At 46.0% G+C, this 16,908-nt stretch overlaps 1 protein-coding gene across 4 annotated transcripts in view; it reads right to left on the bottom strand.

The window, feature by feature from the left end:
• Positions 1–6,552: 6,552 nt before the first annotated feature.
• LOC119973061 (protein FAM107B-like) overlaps positions 6,553–16,908 on the bottom strand; it is a 232,189-nt gene continuing 221,833 nt past the window's right edge. For all 4 annotated transcript variants that reach the window (XM_038810516.1, XM_038810517.1, XM_038810518.1 and 1 more), the window contains one exon: positions 6,553–8,661. In XM_038810516.1, coding sequence (XP_038666444.1) covers positions 8,545–8,661 — 117 coding nt within the window. In that variant the 3' untranslated portion in view covers positions 6,553–8,544. The remainder of the gene's footprint in view (positions 8,662–16,908) is intronic.

Here is a 16,908-nt window from a genome sequence, read left to right on the forward strand (position 1 = left end):
ACATAGGGCAATGCTCTGGGGACCTGGGTTTAAATCCCACCAGGCAGATGATGAAATTTCAATTCATTTCAATACAAATCTACATTTACATAGGTTTCCTCCCCATGCTCCTGTTTCCTCCCACAACCAAAAGATTTGCAGGCTAGGTGGATTGCCTATGCTAAATTGCCCATAAGCATCCAAAGGTAGGGTGGGATTACAGGAATAGGGTAGAGGATTGGACCTAGTTAGGGTGGCCTTTTGAAGGGTCGGTGCAGACTCGCTGGCCTTATGTTATGACACTGCCAGCCCATAGCCCATTATTGCGGAGAACATTGCAGATGACTGTATGTTGCTGCCTTATGCCTCTTCCCAATTCCCAGCTCATCCTGGTATCTGACATGGTGAACAAGCTGTGACCATCAAAGTGTTCATTTCCTTCTGCACTGTAGGGATTCTATGATTCTAGGGGCGTGATTCTCCGGTCGGCGATTACAAAATCACGTTTGGCGATCGGCCAGAGAATCCCTGTTTGTACCAAAATCGAGGGTGGTACCATTTTTGCCATGCGCCACCCCCTCAAAAACAGTGTACTCAGGGAGCACGCCATATGGACGGACTCAGGACATCACCTGAGGCCCTTCCCCAATACTCCTCCCCCCATGGGCAGAGAATCCAGCCCTATATGTTTGGGGAGGCCCATGGTAGTTGTAGTCAATTAGGCAAGCTAGATGTTGATAACTCAAGAATGCCTTCTATCGTTCAGTGCTACTGAAAGCATGAGGTTTGATAGAGTGAGATTGGGGAATCTTCAACGTGGTCATTCATCTTGTTTTCCAAGAGTTTGTTTGTCCAAATTCTTTTTTTAAAAATTTAGACTACCCAATTATTTTTTCTCCAATCAAGGGGCAAAATAAAGTGGCCAATCCACCTAATCTGCACATCTTTGGGTTGTGGGGGTGAAGCCCACGCAGGCACAGGGAGAATGTGCAAACTCCACATGGACAGTGACCCAGGGCCTGGATTCGAACCCGGGTCCTCAGCGCCGTAGTCCCTGTGCTAACCATTGCACCAAATGCCACCCTCGGTTTGCCCAAATTCTTTGTCATGTCCTCATTTTGATTTCTCCTAATTTTCTTTTTAATTTCACCAATGTTTCTCCCCTGCTCATTCTACTTTTGTTCCTCTCGGCCTCTTTCAGTATTGAGCTCTCAGTATCTGACATCTCTTTCCATCTTTTTGCCAAATCCTAGCAGGCATGTTGTTTGATCACAGTTTTCCTTCCTTTTCCTTTGTCGGAGTGTATTTCTTCTCAACCCTCCTGCTCTCCTCCATGAATACTTCCCACTGCTTTGACCTTCGAGTTGACTGGAAATATCTACTTTTGGCAAATCACAGCTCAGCGTAGTAAAATTAATTTTTCCCCAAAGTTAAACTATTCAGAATGGTGTTGTTTCTATTGTGCATGGCCAGAATATTTTGAAAAGTTGACTCCACTGTTTAACAACTTCTTTTTGAAAAGTCAAAAGTGTCACAGTTGAGCATTTGCAGCTTATATTCTAAGTCAATATTCCATTGCAGGGCCAAAGAGAACAACACTATTGGAAATGGCATCACGTGGAGGAAATATTAAACCAGGGTTCTGTCTTTCTACTTAACTGTATGTTAAAGATTCGACTGTACTATTTGAAGAAGAGTAGGTGGTTCTTCTTATATGGTGGGGGTGTCACTAGTGGGCAGATTCTTACTTGCTAGTTATGCCCAGATATCCTGGAATCCTCAGTTACAATATATTCTGGATCAGCAAGTGTGGAAGATGGAGATTTTACCACAGGGCTGGCAGCAATTTCCTCTTTCCTCCATACTGGCTCAGGCTTTACTTCCTCCACAGGTAACTCTGGTTCTGAATGTGTTCTTTTAAGGGTTGTGTATGTTCCCTCCTGACCTCAGTCCTCCCGTGAAAGTGAGTAAGTGAGTGAAAGGGTGAGAGAGAACCCAGAGACAGAATAACCACACACACAAAGTCGGCTGGGAGGGGAGATGCATGCATACCCTGCCCCTCTTCCTTCCCCCTCAAAAGCATATCCACACTGGGTGAGGAGAGTAGGAAAACCCAGGCTTCCCACTTTCATTCCATCGAGGCCAGCTTGGCGCCTGCACCACTAGAGGTTGGTGCTAGTTAAACCCAACTCCTTAGCTCAGCCCAGGTTCCCTCCAATTTTTCCATGTTTAATGAATGCTTTTTTCTTGTTAAAACTAATAAGCAGTTCTTTGACTCTGTTCTTCCATATTTTATTTAAAAAAATGTTGAGCCACGGTTCCATTTTGGGATCTTCCCATCCAGTTACAGCATGAACTGTGATTGTAATGGATGTGAGGGGAGATGGGGATGGAGGGGGAAAAGGGGTGAATGGGTTAAAGTGGGGTGGATTTAAGGGCCTGGAAACAGGCTGGAAACTGGAGCGGCACCAGGGCCCATGATGTCTCTCCCCGGCCCTGCCTCCAAATGTGCCAAACGTATCATCCAAACAATGAAGGACATTCTGCTCTCTCTCTTGAACAGGATAAGGCTGCCTACAGCAGCCAGGAGCAGAGCAAAACGAGTGGGGACAAGCACACGTGTATCTATTGAGCCTCAAATGGCACTTCATCATTGTGTTCTGCCACTGCCAGCCCATAGGCCATTATTGCTGAGAACATTGCAGATTATTCTATGTTGCTACCTTATGCCTCTTCCCAACGGCCAGCTCACCTCATTCTGGCATCTGGCATGGTGAACCAGCTGTAGATGGCGCAACCAGAGTGTCGTTTCCGTCCATCTCCTTCTCTCATTCCAACCTTCGCTTTCTGATTTCCTGCTCATTGATTTTTATTTTACTTGGAGACAAGAGACAAAATTGATTTTTTACCTCAGTTTGGCCCTTGCCTGCGATGAAATTTGATTTTAAATAAATAAATCTTTGATAAATGAACAAATGAAAAACAAAAAGCTTTCAGCCACCCAAAGCTGTTGCAGTCCCAGGAGGACGACTAGACAGCAACATTACAACACTGGTGAAGAGGTCCTGTCACTTGGCCTGACATTTGCAGCCACCAGGTTAGATCATGGGACTGCTCATACCTTATAGGCTAGTATGGAGTTGGGATGAGACATAGTAAGTCACATGGGCTCAAGTGGGCAGCAGCCAAACCAGGGGTATAGGAGGGCAAGGTCGTAGATAAGTTCTACTCCAGGGGAATCAGATGAGGACTTTATTGGAGTGGAAGATGGGATAACATGAGAATGATGGTGCAGTCAACTGTCCTGACAGACAGACAGTCACTATCAAGAAACATGGAGGAGTCTGGTTCCAACTTGGCAGAGGGCATGGCGCACAGCATGTCCTCTCTGTAGCCTTTGCTCCAACTCTGTTGTACAGCAGATCCATACATGTTGCAGTCTTGAGAAAGATCAGATCCTCTGCCCTCCCTGGAAGAATACAACAACATTCCTGACAAACCCAACAACTCCCCACCTCCTAAAGCACTCAAGTACTTCCAGAAAGCTTACAACAGGAGAGGTACAAATTAGATTACTGTTTGAATTAAATATTCATGTACGGAATAAAGAAATGTGATAGAGATAAACTTATTTTTTGTCTCAAGATATTTAATATTTTAAATTCTGAAGATATTCAGGTGTTGTCCCATTCTCCTTTAAAAGTGGCTTCCTTCAAAAATAAAACACTTGACTTCACTGCCCTTGCAAACTATCACCCTATCTCCAATTTCTCTTTCCACTTCAAAGGGCTCGAGTATGTTGCCATCTGCCAAATCTGTGCCCATCCTTCCTAGACCTTTTCTTGAATCCCTCCAATCAGGTTTCAACATCTGCCACAGTCCCAAAACAGCAAACAACATCCTATGTGACTGTGATGAAAGGTAAACAATAAGTCCTTCCGGGCCTATCTGCAGCCTTTGTCACGGTTGACCATAGCATCCTTCTCCAGGGCCTCTCCACTATTGTCCAGCTGGGAAGGGGTGCACTCACCTGGTGCTATTCTTAGCTAATTCATCATAACCAAAGCATTCATTGCAATGGCTTCTCTTCCTGCTTCCACACCCTTTTAACTCACATATCCGTTGAGGATCTCCCAGGCGATCCTTAATAGCGAAAAGCAAATTACTGCAGATGCTGGAATTGAAAACAAAAACAAAAACAGAAAATGCTGAACAATCTCAGCAGGTCTGACAGCATAGAATTCCTACAGTGCAGATAGAGACCATTTGGCCCATCGAGTCTGCACCGGCTCTTGGAACGAGCACCCGAATTAGGCCATATCTACCATATCCTCATAACCCAGTAACCTCACCTGATCCTTTGGACACCAAGGGGCAATTTAGAATGGCCAATCCACCTAACCTGCATATCTTTGGACTGTCGGAAGAAACTGGAGCACCCATGCAGACTTGGGGAGAAAGTGCAAACTCCACACAGTCACCCAAGGAATTGAACCCAGGACCCTGGGGCTGTGAGGAGTGCGGACCACTGTGCGACAGTGCTGCCCATAATCTCAAATCAGCACCTGTGGAGAGGAAAGAGGGCCAACGTTGCGTTTGGATAATTATTTGTGAAAACTCAAGAGAACTGGAAATAGGGTCAGATATCTACTGCTCTGGGGCCGGGGGGGGGGGGGGGGGGGGGGTGTTACGTGGAGCAGGATATAGGGTCAGCAATAGGGGGAGATTGACAAAGATGTTGTGGACAGAGACAAAGGGAATGTAAATTGGGGTGATCAATGGCTAAGAAGGCTGCTGTTGGCACATTAAGAAATCAGAATGTGTTAATGGCAGAAAAAAGGTAATAAGTGTGCCAAAGGATGGCTAGGAACAGGGAACAGATGGCCTCAATTGGGGCAGTGGAAGGGGGGCAATGGTGAGGGAAAACAGATGGCTGGAAGAAATGAAAATAAATTAATAGAAATAAAAATGGAGTGAAGGTGGAAGAGAGAGTTCACAGACTGAAGTTGTCGAACTCAATGTCAAGTCCAGAAGTCTGTAACATGCCTGGTCGGAAGACGAGGTATTGTTCCTCCAGTTTGGGCTGGGCTTCACTGGAACATTGCAGCAGGCCAAGGACGGACATGTGGGCATGAGCTCAGGATGGTGACAGGAAGTTCTGGGTCCTGCTTGCGGGCGGACCAATGGTGCTTTGCAAAGCAGTCACCCAGTCTGTGTTTTGTCTCTTCAATGTAGAGTAGAACACATTGGGAGCAACAAATGCAATAGACCAGATTGCAGGAGGTGCAAGTGAATCGCTGCCTCACCTGAAAAGTGTGATTAAGCCCTTGATGAGCAGGGAGATAAAGGGGCAGGTGTCACACCTTCTACGATTGCATGGGAAGGTGCTGTGGGAAGAGGGGGAGATGTTGGGGGCGATGGAGGATGGACCAGGGTATCTGGGAGGGAATGGTCCCTGCAGAATGCTGACAGGGGGAGTGAGGGGGAAGATATGTTTAGTGGTGGCATCATGTTGGAGTTGGCAGAACTGGTGGAGTATCTGGCTGGACAGCAATTTCTGTACTTACCGGCAACAGAAAACTGGTAACTGAGTAAAAGGAATACATACAAGATTGTTTAGCAAAATCTAATATTTTGTATCGTCTTTTGAAGTTTTCTATTATGATTTATAAATATTCACATTCATTTTAAACTTCAATGTTAGAAGCTGTGTATTAATGCAATATAGGTTTTATTGCTAAGTGAGTTAAAATTGATTAAATATGTCTTGGAAGTGTACAAAAAAAGTGTCATAGGTTAGTTAGAGAGTTTCACTTCCTCGTTTGAACTTCAGCACATTTTTAATGCAGTTCTGAGGAAATGCTGCTTGTTAGGATGCATTCTTTCAGTTAAACCAATGAACCATTTGCCTCGATAGGGAACATAAAATATCTCACGGCACTTCTCATAGAACCAATGTAGTTTCTTTGGATTTGCTGCTTTTTTGGTACCTTTCTGTGTGCACACTAGTTACCACATTAATAATTATTAATTCAAAATGTAATTTCACTGGCTGTCAAGTCATTTGGATTGATCAAATTATATGAATAGGTGCTGTTTGATGGAACATTTTCCTCATCAACTGTTCTGTAAAATCTCATTGGGCGTGTGTAATTAAAAGCAGCAAACTGTTTCACAGATCACAGAATTCCTGCAGTGCAGAAGGGCCCATTGAGCCTGCACCGACTCTCTGATAAGCACCCACCTGGGTACAATCCCCCGCCCCATCTCCATAACCTCACTTAATCTTTGGACACTTAACGGCAATTTATCATGGCCAATCCACCGAACCTGTGCACCTTTGGACTTTGGGAGGAAACCAGAGCACCCGGAGGAAACCCACGCACACACGAGGAGAATGTACAAACTCCACATGGACAGTCAGCCAAAGTCGGAATTGAACTTGGGTCCCTGGCAGCGTGAGGCAGCAGTGCTAACTACTGTGCCACTGCACAGAATATATGAGCCTCCACAAACATTATAAACAATATTTCAAGCAAAATACAAAACCTAAACAATATCTATGTACCAGAATTTTCCACAAAGTAAAATATGTATGTTTTTATTTCAAAGTTATAAGTTACAATGACACCAACTTATGGATGGCAAAAATACAGAACCCCCTTTTCTTGTTATTGAGAATTAAACTGGGTATTTATAATCGCAGACTGTTACTTGAACTTTTTATGTACGTTTCTACACACAGAAAAGTAACAATTCCTCAAAAAATTGAGCAGTAAGAGAAAATAATCTCCATTTCATGGTTAGTGCTGTGAGACACATTCCATCAGACATATGTAACCATTGTTACTGTAGTGATGTGATAGGTATAAACTTACCCAACAGTCAATACCTATTCAGCAACATCTCACTCAAAGGCAACATTTCCAAAACATATACAGATAGCCGTTACCATTATAAACAATGCAAACTATCATTAACAGTGTAAGCTAAATTGAACTTTTTTCACAATTCAAGTACAAGAATTTGTTTCAATTTATTACCCAGTGAATCTAATACATGGAGAGCAAAGCAAAGAGTGACCCAAAAATATATTTTTTAAGGATTTCAGAGTTACATTCATTACCAACAAGAGAGTTTTAAAAAAACACAGTAAGCATAGTTTCCATGACCTGACACTACTTAATACCAGAAATGAAATTGGTATTGTGAAATAACATAGGGCCAACATGAATATAAAAATGCTGCACAAATTAATCACTTGAGCACTGATTTTATGACTACTCATTTAAGGTCAAAGTGAATGTATTTCTTGTGCTAACTCCATGGAACTCTATACATTCTGTAAGGCTACTTTCTGTGATTTTCTAAGGCGTAATTTGTTAGTACAACATTGATGAAATGTATGGAGGTACTAACTTATTGTAGCAATGTCTGAATAAAATTAGTCTAAAGTTAAATATGCTGTCAGGAAGACACATATTTCTAAAAAGTGTGCAGGTCAGTTGTTCCTCTGTTTACTGTAAAAGTTATAATTGTGTAGACCCTAATTATTACTTCAACCCATACACGTGTGTAGAAGATTATCCCATTGAGAATCATAGTATATTTGTCCAGAATACAAGGTGTTGCTCTATCTAAACTCAATCTCTAAAAATCAGCAGCTCACAGCTCTGAATCTTCCCGGCAGATTCTCGTTAATTTAGCTGATGGCTGTAAATGCCTGTACAAATGATATATCCATAAAATATTACAACGTACCATTTATTTTACTGTTTTGATCTGGAGCTCAAGATTAATATTAAAATATATATGCAGCATTTACAATGATGTCATCTTCCATTAGCAACATTTTAAATTCAAATATAGCTGTACCAAGAAACCAAGATATACAAGTCATAAAACCTGGTCAAACTGAAAGACAGGCAAAAGGCTTGTTTTGATGACATAAAACCCAATAATGTAACATGGTGATGTCACCATCCCATCCTGTCAAAGGGAACATTTTGTTGTGTTCTCATTAAATAGTTTAAGTGTCACTACTGCAGAATCTCAGTTGATATTATTTAGGTGGAAGAACCTTTGCATAAAACTATTATTATGAAATGTTATTTATGTGCATTGCATCATCACATGCAATGTTTGCATGAATACAATTTACTCAATGCAGCTCACATCAGTTATAGCAGGGAGTAATGAATTTACAATGTTGATAGATCACTTGCACTCTGCTTTTAGTAAAGTCACCTTCCAGCTTCATCCAGATTCAGTGGATTCTGATTATCTGTGCCGTTCTCCAAACTGGCATCATCACCATAAAATAGCACTTTTCTGTTTTCACCAAATGACCAGATTTGGCAAGTGCCCATGGAATAAACATTCTATATGTCTGGAAAAGACTGGCCATCCATTCACAGATGAATAACATTTCATATTTCATTATTCTCTGAAGTAAGACAAGAACATTAAATGAACTCTATAGTGATGGCATAGCAAATCAGTCAAGTAGAACTGGTGTCGAGTTTAACCACCAGTTAAATTCAGCTGGGACAGGAAGGGTCAATACTACCCGGCTTTCTTTTCTGTACTGAAAGTAGAGGTTCGCCGTAAGTTTTCTTTGACTTTGATGAATTCAGGAGCATTCTCTTGTTCCTCTTCATCCCCCTCCTGTTCTCGTTCCAACTGCAAGACAACATTACGTAAACATTATAAAGATTCTCTGTACAAGTTTTGACTTGAACTTGCTGCAAGTAGACCATAAGATGTTGTGAAGTATTATAGGTCAGATACCAAAGTTGCACATTAGATTAATGACTGTGTCAGCACTAAATCAGGAACCAATGGATTGTCAATGATTTGCTGAAATTATTAAACCACTGCTATTGGAAACACGAGAACTGTTCCCAGATCAGGGTTCACCACCCCATCTTCAGATTCCAAAACTACTACAACATTTATTTTTTTCTTGTAATAAAACAAAAGTGAAAACATTTTTGGATATTCTTGCAGCTGTTAAAAACCTTTTTATTAAAATTTTCACCACACTTTTATGATTTTACACAGTGTCCAATATTGTTGGCAAATCAGAATGATAGGAGCAGCACAGTAGCATGGTGGTTAGCATAAATGCTTCACAGTTCCAGGGTCCCAGGTTCGGTTCCCGGCTGGGTCACTGTCTGTGTGGAGTCTGCACATCCTCCCCGTGTGTGCATGGGTTTCCTCCGGGTGCTCCGGTTTCCTCCCACAGTCCAAAGATGTGCGGGTTAGGTGGATTGGCCATGCTAAATTGCCCGTAGTGTCCTAAAAAGTAAGGTTAAGGGGTGGGGGGTTGTTGGGTTATGGGTATAGGGTGGATACGTGGGTTTGAGTAGGGTGATCATGGCTCGGCACAACATCGAGGGCCAAAGGGCCTGTTCTGTGCTGTACTGTTCTATGTTCTATGGTCACAGCTTTAAAGGAGGCTATTTGTCCCATTGTATGTGGGACAATGTATTGCTCCTTTAAGGAGCAATTTATCTAGTACCATTCCCAAGCCTTTACTCATAGCCCTGCATTTTTCCCTTTTCATATAATGATCCAATTCCCTCTTGGAAGCCTCAATTGACCCCGCCTCCACCACGCATTCGGACAGTGCCTTCCAAATACTAAACATATACTGTGTGGGAAAAATATTTTCCTCATGTTGCCTTTTGCTTTTGCCTTTTCGATTCTTCCATCTTCCCATCTACTGTCCCGACTGTGGGCAGCACGGTAGCATAGTGGTTAGCACAATTGTTTCACAGCTTCAGGGTCCCAGGATGTGGAGGTGTGGGCTTGGGTAGGGTGCTCTTTCCAAGAGCCGGTGCAGACTCAATGGGTCAAATGGCCTCCTTCTGCACTGTAAATTATATGATCTATGACCTCATGATTTTGAATACCTCTGTCAAATCAATGTTTGGTCACTTTTTCTTTAAAGAAGTATATTTTTAAGGTATGGACACGAGACACTTGAATTGAGAGTTTAAATTTATTATGACAAATGTAAAAAACAGTGGTTGTGAACTGCATTATACAGCTGCAAATTCTTGGTTTTTATTTGTAAGCTGCTAAAAAGGCATTGCACAGCATGTGATCATACCGATTGGATATGATATTTAATGGGCAGAATCTAAAATTGCGGTCAATTATAAAACCTGTCAACTGATTCTCATGGTACACCCTTCAACGGAGGTCATCCTGGCACGAACAGACTCCAATCAGCCAATCATTAATTTACATCTGAACAATCTGAAGGAGGTGGACTATTTTCTCAACTTGGATATGTTCAATTACATTTATGAAAAAACGTGGTAATGATCATTCTAATCAAAGTATTTGTTGTATTTTCTACTTTTGGCTAGTTGTCAAAAGTATCAGCAATCGCTCGATTTATTTTCTAATTTACTTTCAAACAAGCAGCCGAGCTGCAAATGCTGCAGTTCATTAGGTGTGATTGGGATGTGCTTTTGTCACTGATTAAACTGGAATTGGCAACCTTTTTGGATTGACTCGGAGTCTCCAGTCTCCCGGATTCTCTTTGTGAGCTTTGACAAAGGGTCATCTAGACTCGAAACGTTAGCTCCCTTCTCTCTCCATAGATGCTGTCAGACTTGCTGTCATTCCCCAGTATTCTGTGTTTCTGTCCCAGGTTCTCCTACTGGTGAAATAGGAGAAAGCTTCCTTCTATGCATGATTAATACATGTATCGTCCTGGCTGCTGTTACCTGCAGCCAATCAGCAATCCCTGGTCGCCCCACTTCTCACTTATACTGGTGTTATGAAGCCACGCTTCAGAAAAAGAGAAAAATGACTTTGTGAATTTACTGGCTGGAAACCACTAATTGAATTTCTAAAAAGGACTCAAAAAACCTGTTTTCTCTGCAGACAAGTGTACGAAGAAACCAGATGCTGAAGTAGCAAGACCTCGAGTGGGTTCCCCCTCACTCCTTCCCTCCAACTTGTTTTGAGCCTCGTCTGCTGCGTGACAACAGTGAAAGACTATTGGGAATAAGCGGGAATATGGGCCCAGGGTACAGTCCAATCGGCCATGACCTTACTGAATGGTGGAGCAGGCATGTGGGGAACGTATTGCTATTGCAATTCACCACTGTATTGTACTGTATTATGTTGATGCCCCTGTGGGCTCCGCCGGTGACTCCGCCCCCTCGGGGGTGGTATATAAACCTGCAACCTGTAGGCGGCACTCAGTACAGAGCAGTCGCAGGCAGGCACAGATCTAGCTTATTAAAACTACTGTTCACTTCTACTAATCGTCTCGTGTGAATTGATGGTCACATCAATTTAATAAGCTAAGATATCGTGATGGAAGCCGCCTTCAAACCAGATCGACTGGAACTCGACCCACAGACAGCTGAAGCTAAAGGAATCTTCTCACATTGGCTCTGCTGCTTTGAGGCCCACCTCGCCTCCTCCTCCTCACCCACCGTCACCGAGGCACACGAGCTGAGTCTCCTCAACGCCCGGGTGAGCCACAGAATCTTTTTACTAATCGAGGACGCGACCACGTACGCAGACGTGGTCGCGATCCTGAAAAGATATTACGTTTGGTCGGTAAACAAAGTGTTCCCGCGGCATCTCCTCACCACAAGTTGTCAACGCCTCGGGGATACGCTGGAGAAATATCTACACGACCTGAGGGTACTCGCTCGGAACTGTAACTACAAGGATGTCACGGCCTCGCAGCATATGGAACTCGCCATCCAGGACACCTATGTGGCTGGAGTCCGGTCCAACTATGTCAGACAGCGCCTGCTCGAAAAGGGCGCCCTCGACTGAGAAGAGACGGTAAAACTATCCACCTCATTAGAGGTAGCCTTCTAGAGCCGAAATGCTTTCCCCTCCGACCATGCGATTTCCTCATGGCTGCCGGAGGCGTAGCCATTACCCGACCCGAGGGTGTCCCAGGCCTCTGCCGCATGGCTGCCCACCCTACCCGTCTTGCTATTTCTGCGGTCAGAATCAGCACCCCAGGCAGCATTGTCCAGCTCGGAACGCGAACTGCAGCAACTGCGGCAAGAAAGGACATTTTGCCAAAGTCTGCTTGGCTCACCCAAAGTTCCAAAATCGCAGGCCCGACTCACAGACCTGCAGACCCCGCAGCGTGGCTGTGTGCCTACCAGTACCGCCCCCTTCTGACGTGCCATCCATCTCGTGCTATCCGTGGGGGCCGTCATATTTAACTCTGCCCGACATGTGCGACTCATGGGGGCCGCCACCTTGGCCGCCACCTTCAACCCAGCCCGCCATGTGCAACTCATGGGGGCCGCCATCTTCAACGCCACCCGACGCGTGCGACCGACTGGAGTCGTCATCTTGGGACCACTTCGCTACCACCGACCACAGTACCCACAGGTCGGCGCTGTCACTCTCGACCAGTCACGCCCCAAGCACCTCAAGAACTCGATGATGACCGTCCGGGTCAATGGACACGAAACGCCCTGTCTGGTTGACTCCAGGAGCACGGAGAGCTTCATCCATCCGGACACGGTAAGGCGTTGTTCCCTCCAGATTTCCCCCGCGTCCCAAACAATCTCCCTTGCTGCCAGATCACATTCAGTGCAGATCCGGGGGTACTGTGTCACAAACCTCGCGATACAGGGCACTGAGTATGCCAATTTAAAACTCTATGCCCTCCCCCATCTCTGCGCTCCTCTCTTGTTAGGACTGGATTACCAGTGAAACCTCAGAAGCCTGACCCGGAAGTTCGGCGGACCCCTACCCCCCTCACCTTAAGGTCGTCCCTCACTCGCTCTTCTCGAACCTCACCTCCGACTGTAAACCCGTCGCCACCAGGAGCAGGCGGTACAGTGCCCAGGACAGGACTTTTATCAAGTCGGAGGTCCAGCGGCTCTCGAGGGAGGGGATCATAGAGGCCAGTAATAGCCCCTGGAGAGCCCAAGTGGTGGTCATCAGGACCGGGGAAGAACCGGATGGTTGTAGACTACTGCCAGACCATAAAGCGGTACATGCAACTCGATGCGTAGCCCCTTCCCCGCATAGCGGATATGGTTAATCAGATTGCACACTACCGGGTTTTCTCCATGGTAGATCTGAAGTCTGCATACCACCAGCTTCTGATCCGCCCGGAAGACTGCCACTACATTGCATTTGAGGCAGACAGCCGCCTCTTCCACTTCCTCAGGGTCCCCTTCGGCGTCATCAATGGGGTCTCAGTCTTCCAAAGAACGATTACGAATGGTTGACCAGTACAGACTGCGGGCCATGTTCCTGTACTTGGATACGGTCATCAGCTGCGGCCATGATCAGCAAGACCACGTCGCTAACCTTCAGAAGTTCCTCCAAACCCCCCAATCCCTCAATCTCACCTACAACAAGGAGAAATGCGTTTTCCGCACAACCCGACTGGCCATCCTCAGCTATGTTGGGGAAAACGGAGTCCGAGGGCCCGACCCCGACCGCATGCACCCCCTCCTGCAACTCCCCTTCCCCCACTGCCCCAAGGCCCTGAAAAGATGCCTGGGGTTCTTCTCACATTATGACCAGTGGGTCCCCAACTATCTGGACAAATCCTGCCCATTTATCAAAGCCACCATCTTTCCCCTGACGACTGAGGCCCGCCAGGCCTTCAGCCGCATCAAGACAGACATTACCAAGGCCGCGAAGCACGTGGTGGACGAGTCCATCCCCTTCCAGGTGGAGAGCGATGCGTCAGACGTTGCCCTGGCCGCGACCCTTAACCTGGCAGGCAGGACTGTGGCCTTCTTTTCCCGTACCCTCAACGCCTCCGAGATTCGACACTCCTCTGTTGAAAAGGAAGCTAAAGCCATCGTGGAAGCTGTGCGCCATTGGAGGCACTACCTGGCTGGTAGGAGGTTCACTCTAGTCACCGACCAACAGTCAGTAGCCTTTATGTTCAACAACACACAGCGGGGCAAGATCAAGAATGATACCAGCTTGAGGTGGAGAATCGAACTCTCCACCTATAATTACGATATCGTGTATCGCCCTGGGAAGCTCAATGAGCCCCCAGACGCTCTGTCTCGTGGCACATGCACCAGCGCGCAAGATGACCGACTTCGGGCCATCTACAGTGACCTCTGTCACCCGGGGTCACCCGGCTTTTCCACTTCATCAAGGCCCGCAACCTGCCCTACTCCACCGAGGAGGTCAGGGCCATGACCAGGGATTGCCAAGTCTGCACGGAGTGCAAGCCGCACTTCTATTGGCCAGACAAGGCCCACCTGGTGAAGGCCTCCTGCCCCTTTGAGCGCCTCAGCGTTGATTTCAAAGGGTCCCTCCCCTCCACTGACCGCAACGTGTACTTTCTCAATGTCGTTGACGAGTACTCCCGTTTCCCCTTTGCCGTCCCATATCCCGACATGACCGCGGCAACTGTCATTAAGGCCCTGTACAGCATCTTCACCCTGTTCGGTTTCCCCACTTACGTTCACAGTAACCGGGGCTCCTCTTTATGAGTGATGAGCTGCGTCAGTACCTGCTCAGTAGGGGCATTGCCTCGAGCAGGACTACCAGCTACAACCCCTGGGGAAACTGACAGGTGGAGAGGGAGAACGCGATGGTATCGAAGGCCGTCCTTCTGGCCCTATGGTCTAGAAGTCTCCCAGTTTCCCGTTAGCAGGAGGTCCTCTCCGATGCGCTCCACTCCATTCGGTCGCTCCTCTGCACAGCCACATACGAGACTCCTCACGATCGTCTATTTGTCTTCCCCAGGAAGTCCACCTCCAGGGTCTCGCTTCCGTCCTGGCTGACAACACCGGGGCCTGTCCTCCTCCGGAAGCATGCGAGGACCCATAAGTCCGACCCTCTGGTCAAGAGTGTCCAGCTCCGACATGCCAACCCTCAGTATGCCTACGTGGCGCATCGCGACGGGATACAGTCGCCCTCCGGGATCTGGCACCCGTCGGTTCCCCAGCCACCATCACCAATACCCCCCCAATCGCCTATCACCACCAATCGAATCCCTCACGGCAGGCTACAAGCTACCCCCCTGGGGATACTGAACACTGCCCCCGCTCCTAAACGGCCTACACCCCCCCTTCCCCCATCGCCGACACACCGGGATGAAGCTCCAAACGACATGCTCCCAGAGTCAACGAGTCCAACACCCGTGCCCGCAGCGAAGCTGGAGCTGAGGCATTCACAGAGAATGATTAAGGCTCCGGACAGACTCGATATTTGAGCCCACTTCACCCCCGCTGGACTTCAATTTTTAACAGGGGGTGAATGTGGTGAACGTATTGCTACTGGAATTCACCACTGTATTGTACTGTATTATGTTTGATGCCCCTGTGGGCTCCGCCTGTGGCTCCGCCCCCTCAGGGGTGGTATATAAACCTGCCGCCTGTAGGCGGCAGTCAGTACAAAGCAGTCACAGACAGGCACAGATCTAGCTTATTAAAACCATTGTTAACTTCTACTAATCGTCTCGTGTGAATTGATGGTCGCATCAAGACTCGAGGGCCGGGTGGCCTATCCCTGCTCCTAATTCGTATGCTGGTATAAATGTGAGCTTTGAATGGGTGTGTGCGTGAAAGGTGAAGCGTTTTTATTATTGTTAGCAAATAAATTCCCATAAATACTATTCTCATTGTAAAAACTCAAAGCAAACATGTTTGTGTCTTTTTATAATCACCGAGTGGAATTTTACAGCTCTTCCCACTGGCAAGACCTTCTAGCCCTGCCAAGGTCAGTGGAGCTGTGAATAGTTTGTTGCATTTTCCAGCTCCACCCCCACCATGGCAAAGCCATAAAATTCCACCGTTGGCATGTAAACAATTAATCACTCAATGGACGAGCATATCCTTTTTTTAAAAAAAAAATGGTTGTGGTCAAACAAGGAGTGGGACAAGAGGGAAGCTGTCCTATCCGTCTTCACCTGGTTGTAACACTGGACACATGGATATTTTAATGAAAAGGTAAAATGTCCTTTATATATCCTCCATTCCTGGGATATCTGCCTGTCACTTTTCATGCCTCCCACAGACCCAGTCTAACACTTGCAAGCGACTTATTTTCTTGCTCTCTCATGTAAGTTTTGCTCTCTCTTTCCTTCATTATTTTTTCTCTCCCACTCCCAAGCTCGCTGTACCAAAAAACATCGCTCCAGTCATGTCTCCATCGCCTTTGCATTCTCTTGTATGACAGCAATGGAGATGCTGCCTAGCAAAGGGAGCAAAGGGACAGAATCAAAATTTGGAAGAACGAGTAAGAGGATTGTGAAGGCTGGGGCTCAGGTGGGGGAAAATAAAGGTCTTTGAACAGGCTTTTGGGATTTGTTAAATTGATAAAAACATTTGTGGCCCATCTATCTGGTTTTAAGCAGCTACTAAACAATTGATCATTTTTTACATTTAATCTCGTTGGGAGGCAGTGGTGTAGTGGTCGCTGCACTAGTAATCCAGAAACCCGGAGTCATGCTCTGGGGACCCGCATTCCAAACCCGCCATGGCAGGGATGAAATTTGAATTGGAATTAGACGTCTAAAGATGACCATCTGGTTCACTAACGTCCGTCAGAGAGGAAATCTGTCATCCTTATCTGATCTGGCCTACATGTGACTCCGGATCCACAGCAATGTGGTTGGCTCTTAAATGCCCTCAGGGATGTAAACAAATGCTGGACCAGCCAGCGACGCCCACATCCCATGAACGAAGAAAAAAAAATGAACTTGACATGCAATATATTACTAGACAAATTAGATTGTTTGGGGTAATACTAAAGCAATGCAATTTGACCTATATTGTAACATTAATTTATTCCCCTTCCGAAAAGACTGACAGAGCCTTCCAGCTAAAAAAGAAATAGTCACAAAGTCTAACTTTGGCCAAGCATAACTGAAAACAAATCTCCCAGAACGTGGGTTTGAGTAGGGTGATCGTGGCTCGGCACAACATTGAGGGCCGAAGGGCC

The sequence above is a fragment of the Scyliorhinus canicula genome, chromosome 11, assembly GCF_902713615.1.
Source record: "Scyliorhinus canicula chromosome 11, sScyCan1.1, whole genome shotgun sequence".
NCBI lineage: Eukaryota > Metazoa > Chordata > Chondrichthyes > Carcharhiniformes > Scyliorhinidae > Scyliorhinus > Scyliorhinus canicula.